Source organism: Saprolegnia diclina (assembly GCF_000281045.1).
Source record: "Saprolegnia diclina VS20 unplaced genomic scaffold supercont1.18, whole genome shotgun sequence".
Taxonomy (NCBI): domain Eukaryota; phylum Oomycota; class Saprolegniomycetes; order Saprolegniales; family Saprolegniaceae; genus Saprolegnia; species Saprolegnia diclina.
Window position 1 is genome coordinate 70754 of NW_008246085.1, and position 18467 is coordinate 89220.

General features: G+C 59.4%; 9 protein-coding genes across 9 annotated transcripts; 3 read left to right on the forward strand and 6 right to left on the reverse strand.

The window, feature by feature from the left end:
- Window positions 1-299: 299 nt before the first annotated feature.
- Window positions 300-906, forward strand: SDRG_06511 (hypothetical protein). Its single transcript, XM_008612292.1, has one exon. The coding sequence runs from the start codon at window positions 331-333 to the stop codon at window positions 865-867; it is 537 nt and encodes a 178-aa protein (XP_008610514.1). The 5' UTR covers window positions 300-330; the 3' UTR covers window positions 868-906.
- Window positions 872-1728, reverse strand: SDRG_06512 (hypothetical protein; the record flags this gene model as incomplete). Its single annotated transcript, XM_008612293.1, has 4 exons — window positions 872-1084; window positions 1130-1341; window positions 1387-1459; window positions 1510-1728. 4 exons carry the CDS (start codon window positions 1726-1728, stop codon window positions 872-874), a joined length of 717 nt encoding a protein of 238 aa, XP_008610515.1.
- Window positions 1729-1789: 61 nt separating this feature from the next.
- Window positions 1790-2856, reverse strand: SDRG_06513 (hypothetical protein; the record flags this gene model as incomplete). The annotated part of the gene is made up of 6 exons (XM_008612294.1): window positions 1790-1974; window positions 2019-2166; window positions 2211-2264; window positions 2309-2549; window positions 2634-2703; window positions 2750-2856. Coding segments are annotated over 6 exons (805 nt in total), but the record flags the coding sequence as incomplete, so codon positions are not given.
- SDRG_06514 (hypothetical protein) lies at window positions 2854-7232 on the forward strand. The gene is made up of 9 exons (XM_008612295.1): window positions 2854-3105; window positions 3162-3257; window positions 3303-3368; window positions 3416-3505; window positions 3551-3616; window positions 3666-3848; window positions 3892-4306; window positions 4359-4531; window positions 4575-7232. The coding sequence occupies exons 1-9, from the start codon at window positions 2965-2967 to the stop codon at window positions 7176-7178; spliced, it is 3834 nt and encodes a 1277-aa protein (XP_008610517.1). The 5' UTR covers window positions 2854-2964; the 3' UTR covers window positions 7179-7232.
- Window positions 7233-8825: 1593 nt separating this feature from the next.
- SDRG_06515 (hypothetical protein) lies at window positions 8826-11488 on the forward strand. Its single transcript, XM_008612296.1, has 6 exons — window positions 8826-10316; window positions 10360-10513; window positions 10566-10762; window positions 10809-11083; window positions 11145-11358; window positions 11411-11488. The coding sequence occupies exons 1-5, from the start codon at window positions 8962-8964 to the stop codon at window positions 11213-11215; spliced, it is 2052 nt and encodes a 683-aa protein (XP_008610518.1). The 5' UTR covers window positions 8826-8961; the 3' UTR covers window positions 11216-11358; window positions 11411-11488.
- SDRG_06516 (hypothetical protein) lies at window positions 11436-12785 on the reverse strand. The gene has a single exon (XM_008612297.1). The coding sequence runs from the start codon at window positions 12729-12731 to the stop codon at window positions 11478-11480; it is 1254 nt and encodes a 417-aa protein (XP_008610519.1). The 5' UTR covers window positions 12732-12785; the 3' UTR covers window positions 11436-11477.
- A 278-nt stretch (window positions 12786-13063) lies between these two features.
- On the reverse strand, window positions 13064-14262 carry SDRG_06517 (hypothetical protein). Its single transcript, XM_008612298.1, has one exon. The coding sequence runs from the start codon at window positions 14213-14215 to the stop codon at window positions 13121-13123; it is 1095 nt and encodes a 364-aa protein (XP_008610520.1). The 5' UTR covers window positions 14216-14262; the 3' UTR covers window positions 13064-13120.
- A 35-nt stretch (window positions 14263-14297) lies between these two features.
- On the reverse strand, window positions 14298-15733 carry SDRG_06518 (hypothetical protein). The gene has a single exon (XM_008612299.1). It carries the CDS (start codon window positions 15714-15716, stop codon window positions 14628-14630), a length of 1089 nt encoding a protein of 362 aa, XP_008610521.1. The 5' UTR covers window positions 15717-15733; the 3' UTR covers window positions 14298-14627.
- Window positions 15734-15990: 257 nt separating this feature from the next.
- On the reverse strand, window positions 15991-17310 carry SDRG_06519 (hypothetical protein). The gene has a single exon (XM_008612300.1). The coding sequence runs from the start codon at window positions 17305-17307 to the stop codon at window positions 16162-16164; it is 1146 nt and encodes a 381-aa protein (XP_008610522.1). The 5' UTR covers window positions 17308-17310; the 3' UTR covers window positions 15991-16161.
- Between the last annotated feature and the right edge of the window lie 1157 nt (window positions 17311-18467).

Sequence of the window (18467 nt, forward strand, 5' to 3'; positions counted from 1 at the left end):
TGACCACATTTCCGTTTGCAGGAATTCGGTCGCTCCGGATACCAACTTCAATTTGGCCTTCCCATCACCGCGTTTAATGCAACGGGTAAACGGAGTTAAACTGCGTTTTACGGGCAAGGTCAGGCGCGGAATGTAGGTTTGCCGCGATGCACCCAACATCGTCTGCGGGATGCGGCCCACGACGAGCCTTCCAGACCAGTAACATCTACGCAGTCGCCGTCAACTGCATCATATCGTAGGAATGTGAAGGTTATAGCGTGACTTTACTGCCGAAGGTGGCCCAAACGAATAAAACGTGTATTTTGCATAAAACCTGTGTACCCACGTTTTATGCAGTCACATCAAGGGGGAAAGCATAGATTTCCTTTGTCTTCGATGTACCAACAGCCTCATCCCGGTCAGCCGCAGTACCCCGGCCAGCAGCAACAGTACCCCGGCCAGCCGCAGCAGCAGTACGGCGCGCAACCCGGCTACCCGCCGCAGCAGCCCGGCTACCCGCCGCAGCAGCCCGGCTATCCGCCGCAGCAACCGGGTTACCCACCGCAGCAGCCGTACGGTGCGCAGCCCGGGTACCCGCCGCAGCAATACGCTCCTCAGTACGCGCCGCAGCAGTACCCGCCGCAGCAGCAGTACTACGCGAACCAAGGCCGCCAACTCTTCCAGACCGCGACCGCGCCCCAAGGCATGTACCAACAGCCCGCGCAGCCCATGTATGTGGCGCAGCCGGGCGTCATGTACGGTGGTCACAAGGTGAAGCACTACAAGTACAAGAACAAGGGCTTCAAGGGCTTCAAGGGTCATAAAGGCTTCAAGGGCCACAAGGGCTTCTTTGGCGGCCGCCGCCACAAGGGCTTCAAGTTCTTCTAGGCTCTTAATCGTCAAATGTTGGTGTGACGCATGCAAACACTTTGGTGCCGAGGAACGTCAAGTACGGCGGCAGATCTCGCGACTGCGGCGCAAAGTGCTTTCCGTTCCAGTACGCGGCCTTGGCCCACGCAGCGACCTGCGTGCACGTCAAGAGGTTGTGCCCGTCGGTCTCGAGCACGGCGTCGACGCGACACACAATGTGCGCCACGCAGTCGACCTAGCGTGCAGATACATGTATTCCTTGTCAGACGGCAGAGCGTACCAGCGCCACGCAGCCCGAGGCGGCGTCGTACACGTCGGCGTCGCGCAAGTCCTTCTTGGACATTCCGTGCTTGCGCTTGAGCGGCCGGAGCGGCGCCCAGCCCGGCGGGCACGTTGCCAGCTGCAGCGTCTCAAACTTGTCCACGTCGGCGCCCGAGCAGCCGCCGATGGCCAGGATCGTTGCCTCGTGCGCTTTGGTCGGAACGTTGAGCACTAGGCAACAGCGTGAGACGACGACGACGAGCTTGGCATGCAGACCAAAGTACTGGCCCGGAGTGTGGACAAAGGTCGCGGTGTGGCGCTTGCAGTTCATGGAGCAGATAAACTTGCCCTAAGGTAGCGCGGTATGATGCATGTGCCTCATTCTCTTGACCGTCGTACGTGGTTGTTGATGGGCGTGAGCCACGTGATGGTCATGACGTTCCGGCAGCGACTCGCGTCGTCGTCGCCGCTCTGGACGCTCAAGAGGCAAACGGGGTTCGGATAGAGCAGTCGACTCAGCATGTTCTTGTCGACTTGCACGATCGCGTCCGGCGCGCTCGCCGCCAGCTGCGCGTCTTGGCGCTCGGCTGCACCATCGGTCCGATCTGTCGTGCTCATGGCAAGTTTCAAAACTCAAAATCAACTCAACCGCACTAAAAAATATCACATCGTTTGAGTTTTATCGGCGGCGCAGCTCGGCGGCGTGGAGACGCCGAGCGTAGGCAGCGTCGGCCGCCTCCATACGACGTCGGTCATTCGACGCGGTCGATGCAGTCGCGCGGTGGCCGGACGCGCCGCTGCGGTACGCATAGCGCTGCGGTGCAACGTTGAGGCGCCACGTCGGACAGCTCACGTAGAGATAGCCTACAACCTGTCGCGACCTCCTCCCTGCCTTCAAAGGCGAATACCAGCGAGGATTCCTGCGAGGTGGCCGAGAAACGACGACTGCGGGACAGCGACGTGCAAGTACAAGAGCTCGACCCACGCAAGGTACTTGGTGGGTAGCGCCAGCCCCATCCAGTGCGAGCGCGCCGGTGACGACGTGTTGAGGACCACCTACGTCTCGCGTGCGATCTCGAAGTCGACCCTGCGTCAAGGACCTTGAGAGCAAAGAGGACGCCCGAGAAGCCGATGGAGCACTGGCGCAGCGGCCACTACACATCACAAACTGCATATCCAAGATGCATGCAATGCGTACGTTCGAGTCGGTGGCCGTCGCCCATACGTAGGCCGCTGCGACGGTGATGCCTTGGGCGAGAACGAGCAGCGTCGCCAGCAGCTGCAGAAAGTGCGCACTGCCAAGCGCGCCTTCGAGCTGGACACCCTTCCAGAGGAGCGACGCGCTATACATGGACATGCGGCGAACGCGATTGCGCAGAATGTACAGGTTGTGGTACAGGTGCCACGCATCCGAGTGCAGAAAGGCCGAGACGAGGAGCCTCGGCAGGCTCTTTGTTCACAGAATGATCGCCGGACAGCTAGCATTAGCGTGTCAGTATGGCGTCGAGGTAGAGACGACGTACAGAGCGTAGTGCGCTGCCGTCGGTATGCTCGGGCTTGTCCCGCGGAAGACAAAGAGCCATGTCATCGCACCTACGCACGTCCATCCTGGCATTGTACGCACAAGGCGACGGCGCACCCACCAAGACGAGGGTCACAGGCGGCTTGCGCTCGAGGGCCTGGACCTGCCCCGCGAGCCGCAGTAGCAGCACGACGAGCATTGGGTCGGCGCGGGCCCGCCGCATCTTGGCAACGGTTGCTGTACGGATATTCCGACCAGCTGGGTCCGGTTGAAGGTCGTGTTCTCTCCGGTGGGCCAGGAGATCAGACGCAAGATCATCACGTGCCGGTACGATGAAGGCGTCGCGTCGGCAGAGCAGCTCGCAGCGAAGCACGAAGCGACTGCAAGCGTCGTACAAGCTCACGGTCCATGGGCCCGAGTATGGCACGGGGGAAGAGCTCGTGATCAACCCGGAAGCCTTCCCGGATGCCAAGGTACTACTACTACATCGACATGATGCGACTGGCGAATCCGCCTATGCTGCATGTAGGTGCACGACCTCTGGGAGATCTCGCAGCCCGACCGCGAACACCCGCGTCTCGTCATGCAGATCCGGTCGCTCGCGCCTATCCGCGGCAAATTCCAAGTTGAAGGCAACCGCGTGGCCTCCGCTCATGCATGACGTATCTAGATTAGCATCTTGAAGGACATTGCAGCGCAGTTCCAGCTCGACACATACCACGAAGTCGTCGTGCAGGTAGCAAGCCATCTACGCCTTCGCACCTCGCTACCTGCGCCACGTAGAAAATCGAGCCCACGGACGCGACCGTCGACTTCATCGAGCTCTCGTTCAAGGACCAGTTCATGTCGCGCGCCGATATCTGGCGCTACAAGGCACGAGCCTCTTCCATCGGCGAGGCCATGACAGACATATCGTAGGTCGCCATGATCGGCCGCTGCATGTACGCGGGCAAGATGTACGAGACGTTGGGCACGCGTGCGCAGGTGCATAGTCGTCTCGCATGTACACCGTCCCAATACGGAGGCTGAGTAGGCCGAGATGCTCTTGGCGAATGAAAAGACTGTGCTCTGCGGCGTCATGGCCAGCCACACCAAGCTCATTCTCCGCTCCAAGTCGTCGCGCATCTTTTGGCTCATCCACATGAGCCGTGAGATGTGGGACTTTGACGACGACGGCGAAATGTACTTTGAGAAGCTCGTGAACCGCCTGGTTCGGGTAGGTTTCTATCTCAGAACTTATTGCGACTACATGCGCGTAGGGCCTCGTCGCCAAGTGGCAGGAAACCTCGGTGAGCCACTCGGTGACCGTCCTCATGTTCTCGCGGAGTTACTACGAGAAGGACCAGTTTCCCAACGACTTTGACCCGACAGCCTATGCGTTTGCGAACGAGTGCCAATCGCAGGGCTTTGGACCGGGCGTGGCGGCGGCCCACATGGCGTCCGGGCACGGTCCGTCGATCAACGTCGACTGCGAAGGCCGCTACTATGAAGATTTCTACAGTGTGATCGTCCAAGACTACACGGGCCCGGACTGGTCCCAGCTCTTCAAGGTCCTCAAGCGCGAGTTTGCGACGTATGCGCAGCAGCACCGGTGGCGGCTGCCCCAAGACACACAGCACGCCAAGTATGAAGTCCGTCGCGTCGACGACCCGGTGACAAACGCGCCCTCCTTTGGTACGCGCTTGTGATGACGCTTTCTATCAATGTATCGAGAAACATTGGGTAGCGGTGCAGTGGACAGCGCTCCCGCACGGCGTTCCGGCGCGCGCGATCGACGGCAACATGCTCGAAGCCATCAATGTGACGCTCAACATCTTTGACAAGCACTACATGGACCGCGATCTCTACCGCGCCGGCCAAGGCATCGTCATGATCACGGCGGGCTGCAGCGTCTACAAGGCAAGACTCAGAGTCTTCTCCAGTCCAGCTCATTTGTGAGTAGGTTCGGCAGCGCCTCGCGCAGATCACCAAGCAGCGCATGATGGACACGGGCGTCGGCATGGACATGATCTCGCTCACCAAGCCGCCGATGCACCCGGTGCCGCTTTTCATTTGGCAAAAAAAGTGTGCGACGGACCTCCCGACCGTCACGAGCTCGCCTCTTTTCTGTGTGGCGGAGGACCAAAGCATTCCGCTCGCACCGCTCTCGCCAACCCTGCCAGCCGCGCCAACGCCCCCAGCGACGATGGATGCGTCGACGTACAACGTGCCGCACTGGATCAACGTGAGCTTCCTCGACTTTGACTGCACCTGCGGCGCCGCGAAGAAGAGTCTCCTGCGCTGCGCCTGCCTCGACGCGCAAAACGACGCGTTCCACGCACTCCCGGCGTCGCGTATGTTTGACATCATCGCCCCCGAAGCGTGCATGGTGTTTCCCGTCGCGCTTCGCAAGCTCTTGGCGCCGTCATTGCCGTCACCGCGGGCGTCATCGCGGGCGCCGACCCGCGGCGCGATCTTGTCGCAGCTCACGCGGCTTCACACGCCGGCGTCGTGGAGCATCGAGAAGGCGCCGGCCCACATGCACGAGTGGTGGCTCCAGCCGCACATGTCAACGCGCGATCTGCTCGCCGAGTACGACGATACCGTGTTTGACTTGAGCGAGATGATGGCGCCCAAGCCAACGACGTACGGAAAGCGGCCGTCGATCGTGTACTTGGACATGCAAGCCAGCCCGGGACTACCGCCGATGATGACGCCGTCCTTTGCGCGGCGCATCACGAGCATGCACAATCTCCAGCGCCACAACAGCGGCGCGACGCCCAACCGCAGTGCGGCCACGTCGCTCAGCCGGAGCTTCCCCAAGACGCCCGACTTTGGCCCGCGGAGCCCGCTCATGGACGGGAGCCCGACCGAGTCGGAGCAGCCCAACGTCGTCTCGTCGTTGGACCTCGGCACGTCGATGGACTCGAGCTTGAGCTTGATGAAGCACCGGAGCATGACGGACTTCCTCGTGAGTCCCCGCAGCCGCATCTCGTCGACCGAGCTTCCGCAGGCGTCGTCGTCGCCCAGTACAAAGCCAGTCCGCGTGAGTCCGCCAACGCACATGAACCCGTTCCAGCTCAACGAGTGTTCGACGCGGCTGACGTCGAACCGGCGGCGCTGGAGCCACATTTTTCCGTGGAGTCAGTCGGAGCACTGGATCTCGGGCCCCAATTGGAAGTCGCTCGTGAACCCCGCGGTGCTGCCGCTCACGACCGACTACTACCCGGCGCCGAACGAGCTCCATACAAGCTACACCGAGTCATTTTACACGCTCATGCTGCTCGAGAACAGCTCGAGCTTGAGCACGCACCAACTGCTCGTCGAGATGGTGTGCCAGCGGCTCTCGTGCGACTACCAGCTCGTGACGCTCCATGACGACGACATCAAGGTCGACGTGCCGACAGTCTACCACCTCTCCATGGGCCACCGCATCCACGTCCTCAACTACGACGAGCAGCAGCAATCGATTGATGTCAAGTGCTACTTCAAACGGCCCAAGACGTACGCTGCGTCCAACGAGCCCGTCGTGTACCAGTACTCGCTCTACAATGGCCTCACCAAGACGTTCCAGAAGGAGCAGCAAGCGTTCTACGAGCTCCCGCACCCCCAAGACAACTGGAACACGACCGACAACCTCTTGTCCGGGTACGTTGACACGATGCCGGACAGCTCCAAGTGCCGGCGCATCCGCTTTGTCATCGTGCCCCCGATTGGCATTGCGACCACATTCGACGAAGCCGCGTACTTTGCCAAGTTTCAAAAAGTCGTCGATTTCTTCCAGTCCAAAGTCGGAAAGGACGACCTTGTCAACGTGACGCTCCAAACATCGAGTGACGCGTCGAAAGCGGCGTCCAATGAACCGGGGGCGCCGAAGAAGGCGACGGCCCGCGCCTACTACCGCGTCAACTGCAGCACGTCCGCGCGCTTGGACGTCGACTGCCGAAGCGAGTGGCTCATGCTGCTCCTCGACCAAGTCCACGACGTCGGGTCGACGTACCATGTGGACGTGCGCTGGCTTGCGTGCAGCGGGTCGGTCGTCGAGGACTTCATCTCGGGGCTTCGGCGCAAGTGCAAGCAAGCCGGCGTCGAGCTGCGGCGCATTCCCGAGTACACGCAGGTACATTATCTCCAAGTCCACCCGTTTCTGTCGCCGATGCTGCTGCCGTTCCCGCTCGCAAGCATGCGCGGGTGTGCGCTGCGGGCGACGGACGAGATCCACACGCAGCTCGTGCTGCTCGGCTTCATCCGCGACGGCGCCCACGTCGCAGGCTCGGCCGGCATTGGGTACGGCCTCGGCATTGAGCAGCGCAAGCCGCGCCAGCCAGTTCTGCGCAAGTCGTCGAGTTATGTCTCCAAGCTCGACCAGTGGAAGGAGCGCGGGTACGAGCAGTACATGCACCGGAGCGCGCCCGTCTTCCTCCGTGTGCTCCACGACGCACTGGTGTGGATCCCGAGCTACGCGTACGAGACGCCGTTTGAACTGACGCCCGACGTGCTCTTCACCAAGGTCTGCCAGTGGATGCACAAGTCCCTCGAGCGCAAAATGCGGTCCGACAGCGCCTAACGTAGCTAAGCCAAAGTCCACTCCTGCTTGATAAATATCGGACTTGTACTTGGCTGGTACAGCGCCACCGTAAGGAGGGCATTTGAGTCGACGGAGTGAGCGCTTTCTCTGGGAGACAAATGCGATAGTTGTGGGTTCGGAGAAGATAACAAATTGTGGCGTCTGAAACGAATATATTTGTTGGGCTTGATGTATGCCCTGGATTGGTTGGAGACTTAGGGACTAAGCTTTTGAAAATCAAGTTCTCAGAGAAAGAAACTCCGCAATTTTAGTTAGGAAGAACGAAAGTTATATAGATAGGTTTTTCTCATCCTAGAACTTGGTCGATATAGATGTACATAGGGGCATATTTGTTTCAGACGTAAAATAGCAAGGTTATGCTCAGCGGGCCCGGCGGACGCTACAGCGAGTAGCGTACGTCGGGCTCTCATACAAGAGGTGTCAGAAATCTAGCTAATCATCACAAAAGATATGCCCCTAACAGCTAAAGTACATAAACACTAGGTTGCGTGTTCCTCAGAAACAGCCAAATTCTCCGCATTGATTGCTCAGCCGGTAATTCCAAATTTGAATCATCATAGGAAGCTCTTGTCACTAGACTACCAATTCAAAACTGAGCTTCGACAGAGCGGGCTCGTTCGCTGCGGCTGCTGGCCAATCGTCGGCATTGCCAGACGGTGATTGGCTGGCACTTTTGACACCTTTTGACATGCATGCGGATTGGCTACGAATTTTGAGCGTTGACCAATGAAAACGACATTTATGCGACCTTTCAACTGTCGGCACCAGCCAATGAAATGGCTTCGTCGATCGCTGCCAGGGAAACCCTGCTACTGCCCTGATCCTTCGCGATGCCGAGTCTTTTGAATGGGTCGGACGCGTCCATTTGTCAGCATCGATGGCAAAGCGCTTTGCTAGTGCGCGAGGGCTCAACTTCTTCCTATAGCCCTACGAAGCCATTCATTGCACATTAGGATCGAGCTAACTAGGGCAAAGTCCTTGGTGTGATGCTGGGATTTACGTCGCTCAGTCGTCGACCGCATTCGTGTCGGTAGCTAATGGCGTTAATATGTTCGTTGTGGTCAAGACGGAGGGTCATTTCAGTAGACGTTGGTCCAGCAGGTAGAGCTATATTCCTGATCGTGCCTCATAATCAAGCGAGTGTACATCCGGCAAAAGCGAACCACGTACGAGCCAACATCAACGCTTTGCCACATGTGCACAGCTAAGACACTCGCTGTTGGAATACGTTCTTGACACCACGATTACGATCTTAGTTTCGCACTGAACCAGAGACGTAACCCTTCCACCCGTACTAGCATAGTAGCAATCGATTGTTTTCACTGACGGTAGAGGTCCCGACGACGCTTGCGCTTGGGACTCTCGGCGTCGATGAATCCATTTAGTCAGTTGGAAATGGTCCACGCCCGCCCTATATTGATCTTCAATCGTCCACTTGCCGCTGCATATATATTATGCAACGCGGAGAGCAATATATATTTGCCCAGCGGCGCGTCGATGGGACGGTGGTGGTGTCTGCAGTGTCGTGTCGTGTTCGACAGCCGAATGTTCCGTCGAACGTCGACGTTTTATCAGCTTCGTCTCAAGTACTGTACCAACTTGATACGATGCGCAGTGAGACAGAAACGAGAATATCCCGGCCATCGGGCAAGAGGACGACCGCCAGAACGGCAATCGGGATCGCCACAAAGACATGCTACGCTAGCGCGTCTATGGCGCGACGCGTGGCACGACGGTGGGTCATTCTGCTACTGGCGCCGCCATGACCAAGACAGCTGCTGCAGCGCGCGAGCCCGAGGCAGAGGCCTCGCCCACCAAGGCCAAGGTGCCAGCCAAGGCCAAGCCTAGCAGCTTCAACTTGGTGTGGTACCTCGTGCCCGTGCTTTTTGCCATTGCTGCAGGGCTGTACTCGTTCCCGCTCGAGACAAACGACGATGCGCTCGTCTTCTCCAAGGGCCCGCGCCAGCTCGCCGTCAACATGTCGGCGCCGCTGCCAGACAAGTACCGGAGCGATATCGTGCGCATCCAGACACGCAAGCTCCTTTCGCCCGACCCTGCGTGCGTGCCGCCGATGGCGCCCACCGACCGCGTGCATGTCACAGCGTACCTCGATCGCCCCGAGACGCTGCGCGCGCAAAAGTCTGTGCTGCTCTTGCTGAACGGCGAGAACGACGGCGTCGTCTTGCCGTGGGACGTGGCCGACGGCTGTTTGCACGCGCTAACGGCGTCGGCGGCGTTTGCGCTGGGCGTCGATGCCGACTACGCGGCCAACGGACTTCGCCTCCACAACAGCGACGGGCAGCAAATCGATACCGCGGCCGAGTTGGACCGCGACCGCATCGTGTACATCCTTACCGACTTTCAGCTGTGGGTGTGGCCGGGCATCCAAGTCGGCTATGAGCGAACGGTGGACGGCATCACGCTCAAGACGCTCTCGTTGGCGCCGCTCGTGTTTGGCGTCGAAGACTTCTTCACGTCGGACGAAACCGAGTACGCGATCGAGCTCGGGTTGGAGCATTTGAGTCGGTCGCCGGTCGACAGCAAGGAAGCGCCGGACGGGTACCACGCCGACCGCACGAGCTTCACGGCGTTTCTCGACGACTCGCACTACACGCGCAACTTTCGCGCCCGAACGGCTGCGCTCGCGCGGCTGCCGTCGCCCGTCTACTGCGAACGCATGCAACTGCTGCGCTATCAGACCGGCCAGTTCTTCCGCCAGCACGAAGACTACTTCAGCTCCAAAGACTTTTTGCAGCAATCGGCGACCGCGGTCGCCGACTATGAGGCGTGGGCGAATTGGGCGGCTGCGACGATCGACGCGCTGCCCGAGAGCGTCCCCGTGCGTTTTCAACGCGGCCATCCGCTGTACCCGGTCGTGGCCGACACGAGTCGGTGGCAGCATGCGCTGTTGCAGCTCTTCTTGGACGAGGCCGCGGCCAATGGCTACTTTGCCACCGAGCACGTCTCGGACGTTGCGTGGCGCGACTGGATCCAGGAGAACGTTCAGAACAAGGCTGTCGACATCCTCAAGCAGCTTCTCGAGTCCAAGCCGTACATGCTCGATGGCATCATTGCCGCATGGGAAAAGCACATTGGGCTCCCCGCCCTCCACTACAAGTAGGACTTCCGCAGTGAGGCATAAGAGTCTCACGCCGCGTAGGGCGCCCAAGCACCCGCCGAGTGGCGTATCGCACTACTTTCGCTGGATCCGCTGGGCCAAGGAGCGCGTCGAGCAAGTCGGCGAGGATGCGCCGGTCGTCGTGCGCACGTACGGCCGCGACTACCCGACGTATCGCATGCAGTTCCAGACCACGGTATGACGTGGTCCGCTCGTGCTGCCACGTGTCTAAAGTGGCGTGTGTTTAGATGATCACGTACGTTTTGGAGGACTACACGCCTGCGGAAATCGATGCGGCGCTGGGCGCACCCAACATGGCGGCGTGGCTGGAAGAGAACAAGGACGCGACCGATGCCCTCCTCAACATTCTCCGTACCGCCCCCGCCATGTTTGACCTCGTTGTCGCGTCGTGGACCAAACGTGCGGGCGACGCTTTTGCCTACACGTACATTTTGTGCTCCGAGGACAACTTGTCTGATTTGCGTGCGTAGAAAACCGGTGCAGTTTCAGCACTTTGAGCCGAACCGGTTCGTGACGCTCTTTTTGTACCTCAACGACGTGCCCGAGGGCGGCGAGACCGTGTTCCCGTACTCCAAGGAGCGTTTGGTGACGGACATTCAACGCGACGGCATGGCCGAGTGCTCCGAGGGCCTCGCGGTGCCGGCCCAGCGGCTCAAGGCCGCCTTCTTCTACGACCAGACGGGCCAGAACATTCTTGACCCGCTCAGCCTCCACGGCGGGTGCCCGCCTGCCCGAGGCACCAAGTGTACGAGCGCGTCCATTGGTCGATCGATTCTCCGAATGACTCATCTCTCGTTGTCGTGTAGTTGGCGCCAACCTCTTTACGTGGAACGCCGACGCCGACGAAGGCTCGAACGCGTGGGGCTTTGGCGGCTAGAACTCGGTTGTCCGTGTGTTTGCATCTTGGTGTGTTCGACAAAGTACAGGGTACACACTTTTTTTGGTCCAAGCTAACACGCCACGAGCCGGTGTTCCTGGACGTGTTGGTGGGTCCTACGCGACGCCTGTACGCAGCTCCTCGTACGATGAGCGATGAATGCTTCATGGTGGCAAATTGATACGTTGAAACTAGAAAGACGAGACGAGGGTCGCTCACGTAGAATGCAAATGGAATAAATTAAGCGTCCTTGTGCGGGACCTTACAAAGCGACCAGAGCGTTTGACTCGGCGGCAGCTTGAAGCTTTGCAATGTACTCGCGGATCGTTTGGCCAGTTCCGATCGAGTTGCGCGAGTAGGCCTCCATGATGTACTTGGAGATCGGGACGGCCTCTTCCATCGTCTTGTACTCGGAGAGCGCGGGCTTGAGCTTCTGAAAGTGCTTGACGATCGTGGTCCCCGGGGACGTCGGCGACACCTCGACCGTTGTCCACGAGACTTCGTTTGTGACGGCGTGGCCGTCCTTCACGGGAAAGCACTCGTCTTCATGGATGCCCCGCGCCACAAAGACAGCGCGGCCGGGCACCTCCGTGTACTTTTTGATGAGGATGCGGCGCTCAATGACGCCAAGACCGTATGGACGCACGGCGGCCACGTACGCGACGTTGTCCTCCATGGCGGTGAGCGGCGCGTACGTACCGTGGACGCCGACGAGCTCGACGACCCCGCGGAAGACGTCCCAGACACCGGCAGCAACGAGGTCGCATGGCGCGTCAAAATGCGCGCAGAGCGTCGTTTCGATCTCGAGCATGCCGTGCTCGAAGCGAGGCACGTGCCGGCGCTTGGGCGGCATGTCGACGTCGTCGAGGAGCCCGGCTTCGATGAACGCCGAGTCGACCTTTTCAAACTCGCGGTCTAGAATCGCGTGGATCGCCACCGACCGGATCGACGGGTCGGCCACCAGCTTCATCTGCTTCCACAGATCTTGTTGCTCGGTCGAGAGGTGGGCCAGCCGCGGCTTCTTGCGCACAATGTTGACGAGGCATTCGGCAAACTGCACTTGCTCCTCAATGGCCTCTTTGAGCTGCTTGTTCTCGAGCACCGACTCTTGCCCGCGCTTGCGCTCTTCTTTCGCGAGCTTTTCCCAGCGCGACGGCGGGTCCAGGAGCTCCCGCAGCTCGCGGCTCTGGTTCAGCGACACGAGCTGCGATTGGAGGTCGACGACCGCCTGCTTGAGATAGGCAAACTCGTTTTGGCGGCGCTTGCGGTGGCGCTGGACGGCCAGCTGCTGCTTGTTGACGGGCTTGGGCGGCGGCGGTGGCGTCTCGTCGGGCTCCGACTTGGTCGACGCGCTCGACGTGGGCGTCGAGCACATGGTCTCGAGGATCGCACGCTCCTCATGCGTAAAGTTGATGCTGCCCGTGGCCATGTTGAGGCTGTTGATGTAGTCGCCGTCCGGCGTCTCGAGGCTGCGGAGGAGCATCGCGCGGTACGTCGCGCTGTCCCCTTGGTTCATTTTGCCACCTTGGACTCTCTCTTCCGCAACCGAATGTGCTTTTGGGCAAACGGGCGAGATTGTCCTGATTTGAAATCGAAAAGTCCTACCGGATCACTTCAACATCCGAATCTCGACCAAACGCCAGTCCTCTCGCCTTGCTGCAAACGCCGGAAGGATCGATACCACCCGTGCACTCACAGGGTGTGTATCACCAGCTCCTACCACCCGATGCCATGATTGCATGACGACGCACGTGTGGTCCTCGCGCGCCTGTCGTCCGCCGCCGCCGCATGCGCCACTCTTCCGCGTGATGTTGAAGTCGACGGCAAGTGCGTTATCGCGCTGCCACGTGGATGTGAAGGGACGACCATACATTTTGACATTGATGACGATAGAACATAAATTAGCTACAGGAGCGTGCGGATCTCGTCGAGAATCGCGACTTCAAACCCGACTGTGTTTTTCGAGAAAGCCTCCATGAGGTACTCGGCGTCGAGCGCGGCGCCGTCGTGCTTGGTCGGACTCGACTTTTGGAAAAACTTGACCATGCTCGCTGTCAACGAGAGCGGCTCGACCGTGAGCCACGACACTTCGTTCGAGTGGGCGCAGTTTGAGTCCATCGGATACAAGGCGTCGGCGTGAATGCTCCGACAGATGACGGCAAAGCGGGCCGGCGCGGCGTGGTAGCGCTTGACGACGACGCGGCGCTGGGTCTCGAGCGCAGCGTGTCGGCGAACACCGGCCACATACGTCGTGTCAACGTCGACTTCATGCAAGAGGCGATACGACCCGTTGAGCTGCGGGATGGGCACAGAGCCCCGGAGCACACGCCACACGGCCTCGCATGCGACGCCAAACGCAGCTGGGAACGGCACGCAGACGATGGTCTGGATCTCCAGTGTATGATGTAGCGTGATCTTGGGTACGTACTCGTGGCGGTGCAGTGGCGACTCGATCAAGCCGGCTTCGATGAACGCGCTATCGAGGTCGGCAAACACGCGGTCGACGATCGCCGGGATCGCAATGCGCCGGAGCGCCGGGTCGGCCACGAGCACGAGCTGGCGCCATTGGTCGTCTTCGTTGTCAGCGATGAGCGCCATCTTTGGTCGCTTGCGCACAAGGTTGACGAGGCACTCGGCGAACTGCACCTGCTCCTCGAGCATCTCTTTGAGCCGGCGGTTCTCACGCTGCGAGTCGTGCTGGCGCTTGCGCTCGCCTTTTGCCAGTCGCTCCCAGCGACTCGCGCTGCGCGTCGGGCTCTTCTCCGTTGTGAGCCGAGCAAGCTCGGTGTGCAACGTGTGCACCGTTGCCTTCAAGTACGCGAGCTCGTCCTGCTGCTTCTTGCGGTGCTTGAGCGTGGCGATCTGCTGCTTGGTGCGGGGCGGCGCCTCGCGCGCCAAGTCGTCGCAGATGCCAGCGACGAGCTCCGTCATTGTCGCCGGGTCTGGCAGTAAGATCTCTGCTGCGCCAGGGTCCGAATGCGCGTAAGTACTTGGGCGCATCGATCAACGTCGATCAACGCCGAACGCTGCAAATCGCTGAAAAAGCCAGCGTGTCAACGCATACGGCGTGTTATAACGCGCGGTCGCCCACCAGGCATCCAACGGACCAATCACATAGCAGTGTTATAACAGTATCGCGTACTGGATTCGTGACGCGATCGACAGGCTTGACACGCGCAGACATACTCATACGTGGCAGCCTCCTGGACTCTCGACGATACTTGCCTGAGACGCTCCACGTTGTTGCCGGCGTGTTCCGAAGGCGATTGCGCTAGCAGGTGGTCCCTCGCAATCGCCGGGGCGGTCTGACACGTCACGATGACCAAATGACCCAGTTCCGAGCTCTGCAGACTTGACTTGGAGGCGGTATCACAGACTCATGAGTCATTCTTGTACATACTACTAGTACGGGTCAGTGCGACTCTTCAGACGAGCTACCGCCGCTCGTGTCGCCATCGACGAGGCTCTCCATGGTCGCAATGAAACCGTCGCAGTAGCTCCCATATAGCTCCATGAGGTACTTGCTCTCCGGTTCTTGGATCTCGGCGGGTCGAAAGTCTTTGAACGCTGGCTTGGACTTTTGAAAGTACTTGGCAACGACAGTCGCCGTCCCAGTGGGCTCGAGCACGAGCCAAGAAACTTCTTCCGAGATGTCAAGACCCGGCTCGGTCGGGTGCAGCGCGTCGCTCGTGACGTTGCGCGCTACGATGACGCAGCGACCGGAAGGTTCCATGTACCGGCGCATGACGACGCGCCGAAGCATGGTTCCCACTGTGTAGTGGCACACGCTGTGCACATACGCGGTGCTCTCGTCGAGCTCTTCGAGCAGCGTGTAGACACCACCGACGCTCCGAACGGGATAGGCGCCGCGAATGACGTCCCAGACACAACGGAAGGCAGTCTCGACCGCCGTGTGCATCGTCCACTGCAGAATTGTGTGCACTTCGACAGCGCCGTGTACGACATGCGCGAGGTACTGGCGGTGGTCGTGCGTCGAGTCGACGAGCCGCGCTTCAATGTACGCGCCGTCGATATTTGCATACTCATCGTCCAACAGCGCATGGGCCGTCGTGACGCGGTGGCTATGGCGCACGCCAAGACTTGCGGTTTTCCACGGCTTTTCGCATGCGGCGCCAAAGAGCGAGAGTCGCGGCCGCTTGCGCACGATCGCTGCGAGCGACTCGGCAAACTTGACCTGGTCTTGCAGGGTGGCTTGTAGCCTGTCGTTCTCACGCACGGCTTGGAGGCGGCGCTTGCGCTCCCGCTTTGCAAGCTGCTCCCAGAGCGACGGCGGCTGGATCATGGCCGTGAGCTCGGCCGACTCTTTCAGGACCCGGACTTGCTCTTGAAGCTCGGCGACCTTGGCCTGCAGGTACAGCAGTTCGTTCTTCTGCTTGAGCTGGTGGCGCTGGAACGAGCTGAGCTTCTTTGGCGACGCGGTCGTAGGCAGCTCGACGCCGCCGAGCCAGGCTTCGACAGCTTTGTGGGCGTCGTCGCCCATTGCTCTGTGGGCGTTTTTAGCTGTCTCCGTCATCAACACATTTCATTGGCCAAAACCAAGCGCAACATCGCCATCGCATTGGCCCATTGCGACCTGAGCGGCCAATCACAGCAAAGCAACACCTTCCAGTGTTGAGGCCGCCTAACATCGACTGGGGGAAGACCACAAAGCTGTCGGGCGCTGCCCGTCGTAGCACGCGCAGCCATTCGCTATTCTCCGAGCGCATCGACACCGAATACTTGAGAGTCTTGCAGGATAAATACACTGTAATCGCTATCGATGCAGTGGATCCCGATCCTAGCAATTAATGATCTGCACGTATCATGTGGTCGCTATCGAGGCGCTGGATAACCCACAAGAAAAATCCAGTGGCTACTCGGTGCTACTATACGTGTATAACGACGTGATAAGATGTTCGGTGTCGTTCCCGCTATGACGTGGCAGCCTACGCGTCGATTACCGAGTCGTCGGACGAGCTGCCGTCGGTCTGAAGAAGCATGAGCACGGCCCGTTCGAACTGGTACGAGTGATCGGCGTAGAGATCCAGGAGGTACTGGCTCTCGATCGTCGCCGCGTCGAGAGGCTTGTCAAAGCAGGGTGTCGATTTCTGAAAGTACTTGACGACCGTCTCGTTTGGTGCCGTCGCCTCAAACGTCATCCACGAGGCCTCGTCCGAGATGCGCGCATCGACAGGGTACAACGCGTCCTGTGTGACGTTCCGGCCTACGAGGACTACTTGGGACGGCGACTCGACGTACCGCCGCATGACGACACGTCGGAGCATCGTGCCCACGGCATAGCGCCGCTCGCTATGCACGTACGACGTGTGCTCGTCGATCTCTTCCTTGAGCTCGTACGTGCCATCGAGCGACCGGACGGGGTAGGCGCCGCGAAGAATGTCCCAGGCGACGCGCACGACGGCCTCGAGCGGTCTCATCAGCCGGATGTGCAGAATCGTGTGCACTTGGACGACGCCGTGGAGCAGGACGGCTCGGTGGGCGCGCACGGGGCCTGTCGGGTCGATGAGGTGCGCCTCGACAAAGGCACTCTCAAGCACCGCGCGGGCCGCGTCCGAAATTTCGTGGCACGTGCGCTGGCGCGAGGGCAAGTCGGCGCAGAGGGCAATGGCTTCCTGGAGCGCCGTCTCGGTGTCTGCAAAGAGCGCAATGCGCGGCCGCTTGCGTACGATCGCAGCGAGCGACTTGGCAAACTTGACTTGCTCCTCCAACGACGCTTTGAGCCGCTCGTTTTCGCGCACGGCAGCGAGCCGGCGCTTGCGCTCGCGCTTGGCCAGCTGCTCCCATAGTGACGGCGGGTCCATGATCGCGCAGAGCTCATTTGTCTCATGGAGGACGCGCACGTGCTCCTCGAGCGCGGCGACCTTGTCTTGGAGGAACTCGAGCTCGGTTCGCCGCTTGTCTTTGTGGCGGTAGTACGCCGACCGCTGCTTTCCCTTGCGCACCTGCGCGTCATCTTCGTCATCGTCATCGTCATCCGAGTTGGTCGATGTGCTTGGCGCGGCGCGGCGTGGGCGGCCTCGCCTCTCGTCAGGAGGCGTTGCGTCACCCGCCGCACCACAATTCGCCATCATGAACCGTTTGCAGCAATGGACCTGGATTGGTCAAAAAGCTGCTAAGGACGCGCCGGATTGGCCGATCAGATGGCCTGACTAGCGTCGACAATACTTCCAATTTGTCGACCCAAAATGCACGACAATCTCACCCCGAATGTCCAAGCAACATCGAATATCTTTTGGTCTAGTTTAATATGTGAATATATCTGATAGGAAGCGCGGTTCGTGGCGCGCATCGAAGCGTTTAGGGCTCGTTGAACCACCTTGCAGTGGCGCGGCAAGGGTCAATAATTATTGACCCTTGGGTGCGGTTTCGTTCAACCAAGTCCCCAAATCTTATGTATTTCATTCGCGTGGACGCCGCGGTGTTGGACGAGGGCTACCCAGCCATATGAATAGTGCTGCTTGAAGTAATACCCGTACTTGGCGCAAAGCTTAGAGCTGAGAGTCCCCATTTTAGGCCACAACAAGTTGCCCGATCGTCCTATATCTGTTGTTCTGCACTCCGGCCTCGACGACCGGCTGGCTTGAGCTCGTTCAAGACAGATCAAAATCGAAAGGTGGACTCAAGGGCAAAGCGAAAAATCAGTATACATTAGTGAGCTCGTCACGGGTCCAGAAGACCTCGCGAGGCTCACGATCGAATACCTACTGGCTGTAGTCAGCACTATGCTAGTATAAACTATACCTTGGCCGGCAGGTTGAAGCAGATAGCGCGCGAACAATTTGACGACACGATTGACGGCACAATTGCCAACGCGCTGGTGTGCAACCGGAGTGGGAGTTGCGTCCGGTTCATCAGTCTCGACAAGAGTCGACGCGCTATAGACCATGACGCTGGGAAGGACCTCTCACAGCGCCTCGTCCGGGGCTCAAGCGACGATACTCGAGCACAACCTGGAGCGGGTACAGGAGACGCTTGCTAGTCTCTGCGCAGTGTTGCAAACACAGCACCTCGACCCATCTTGATACTTGATACTTGTAGCCTACAAAGCATCTCCACCAACAAGTTGTAGGTCTTGACGCAACGCGTCGCCTTCCGTGGATGTTTCCATTACTTGAACACAGCAATAGCCTTCTAAATTACGACTAGTAGCGTCAAACTCGACCATTGCAGCATTGGACGAAGCGCATACGATATGCAGAGGAAGGTGACGTGACACAAAACACATTTTTAT

Excerpts from the sequence above, each read along its gene's own strand:
- SDRG_06511 (XM_008612292.1), top strand. The coding sequence starts at position 331 with ATGCAGTCACATCAAGGGGGAAAGCATAGATTTCCTTTGTCTTCGATG.
- SDRG_06514 (XM_008612295.1), top strand. The coding sequence starts at position 2,965 with ATGAAGGCGTCGCGTCGGCAGAGCAGCTCGCAGCGAAGCACGAAGCGA. Across the intron at positions 3,506-3,550 it reads CCGATATCTGGCGCTACAAG|GTCGCCATGATCGGCCGCTG; the intron begins GCACGAGCCTCT and ends GACATATCGTAG. Across the intron at positions 3,849-3,891 it reads TCGTGAACCGCCTGGTTCGG|GGCCTCGTCGCCAAGTGGCA; the intron begins GTAGGTTTCTAT and ends ACATGCGCGTAG.
- SDRG_06515 (XM_008612296.1), top strand. The coding sequence starts at position 8,962 with ATGACCAAGACAGCTGCTGCAGCGCGCGAGCCCGAGGCAGAGGCCTCG. Across the intron at positions 10,763-10,808 it reads GGCGACGCTTTTGCCTACAC|AAAACCGGTGCAGTTTCAGC; the intron begins GTACATTTTGTG and ends TTGCGTGCGTAG. Across the intron at positions 11,084-11,144 it reads GCCTGCCCGAGGCACCAAGT|TTGGCGCCAACCTCTTTACG; the intron begins GTACGAGCGCGT and ends GTTGTCGTGTAG.
- SDRG_06516 (XM_008612297.1), bottom strand. The coding sequence starts at position 12,731 with ATGAACCAAGGGGACAGCGCGACGTACCGCGCGATGCTCCTCCGCAGC.
- SDRG_06517 (XM_008612298.1), bottom strand. The coding sequence starts at position 14,215 with ATGCGCCCAAGTACTTACGCGCATTCGGACCCTGGCGCAGCAGAGATC.
- SDRG_06518 (XM_008612299.1), bottom strand. The coding sequence starts at position 15,716 with ATGGGCGACGACGCCCACAAAGCTGTCGAAGCCTGGCTCGGCGGCGTC.
- SDRG_06519 (XM_008612300.1), bottom strand. The coding sequence starts at position 17,307 with ATGATGGCGAATTGTGGTGCGGCGGGTGACGCAACGCCTCCTGACGAG.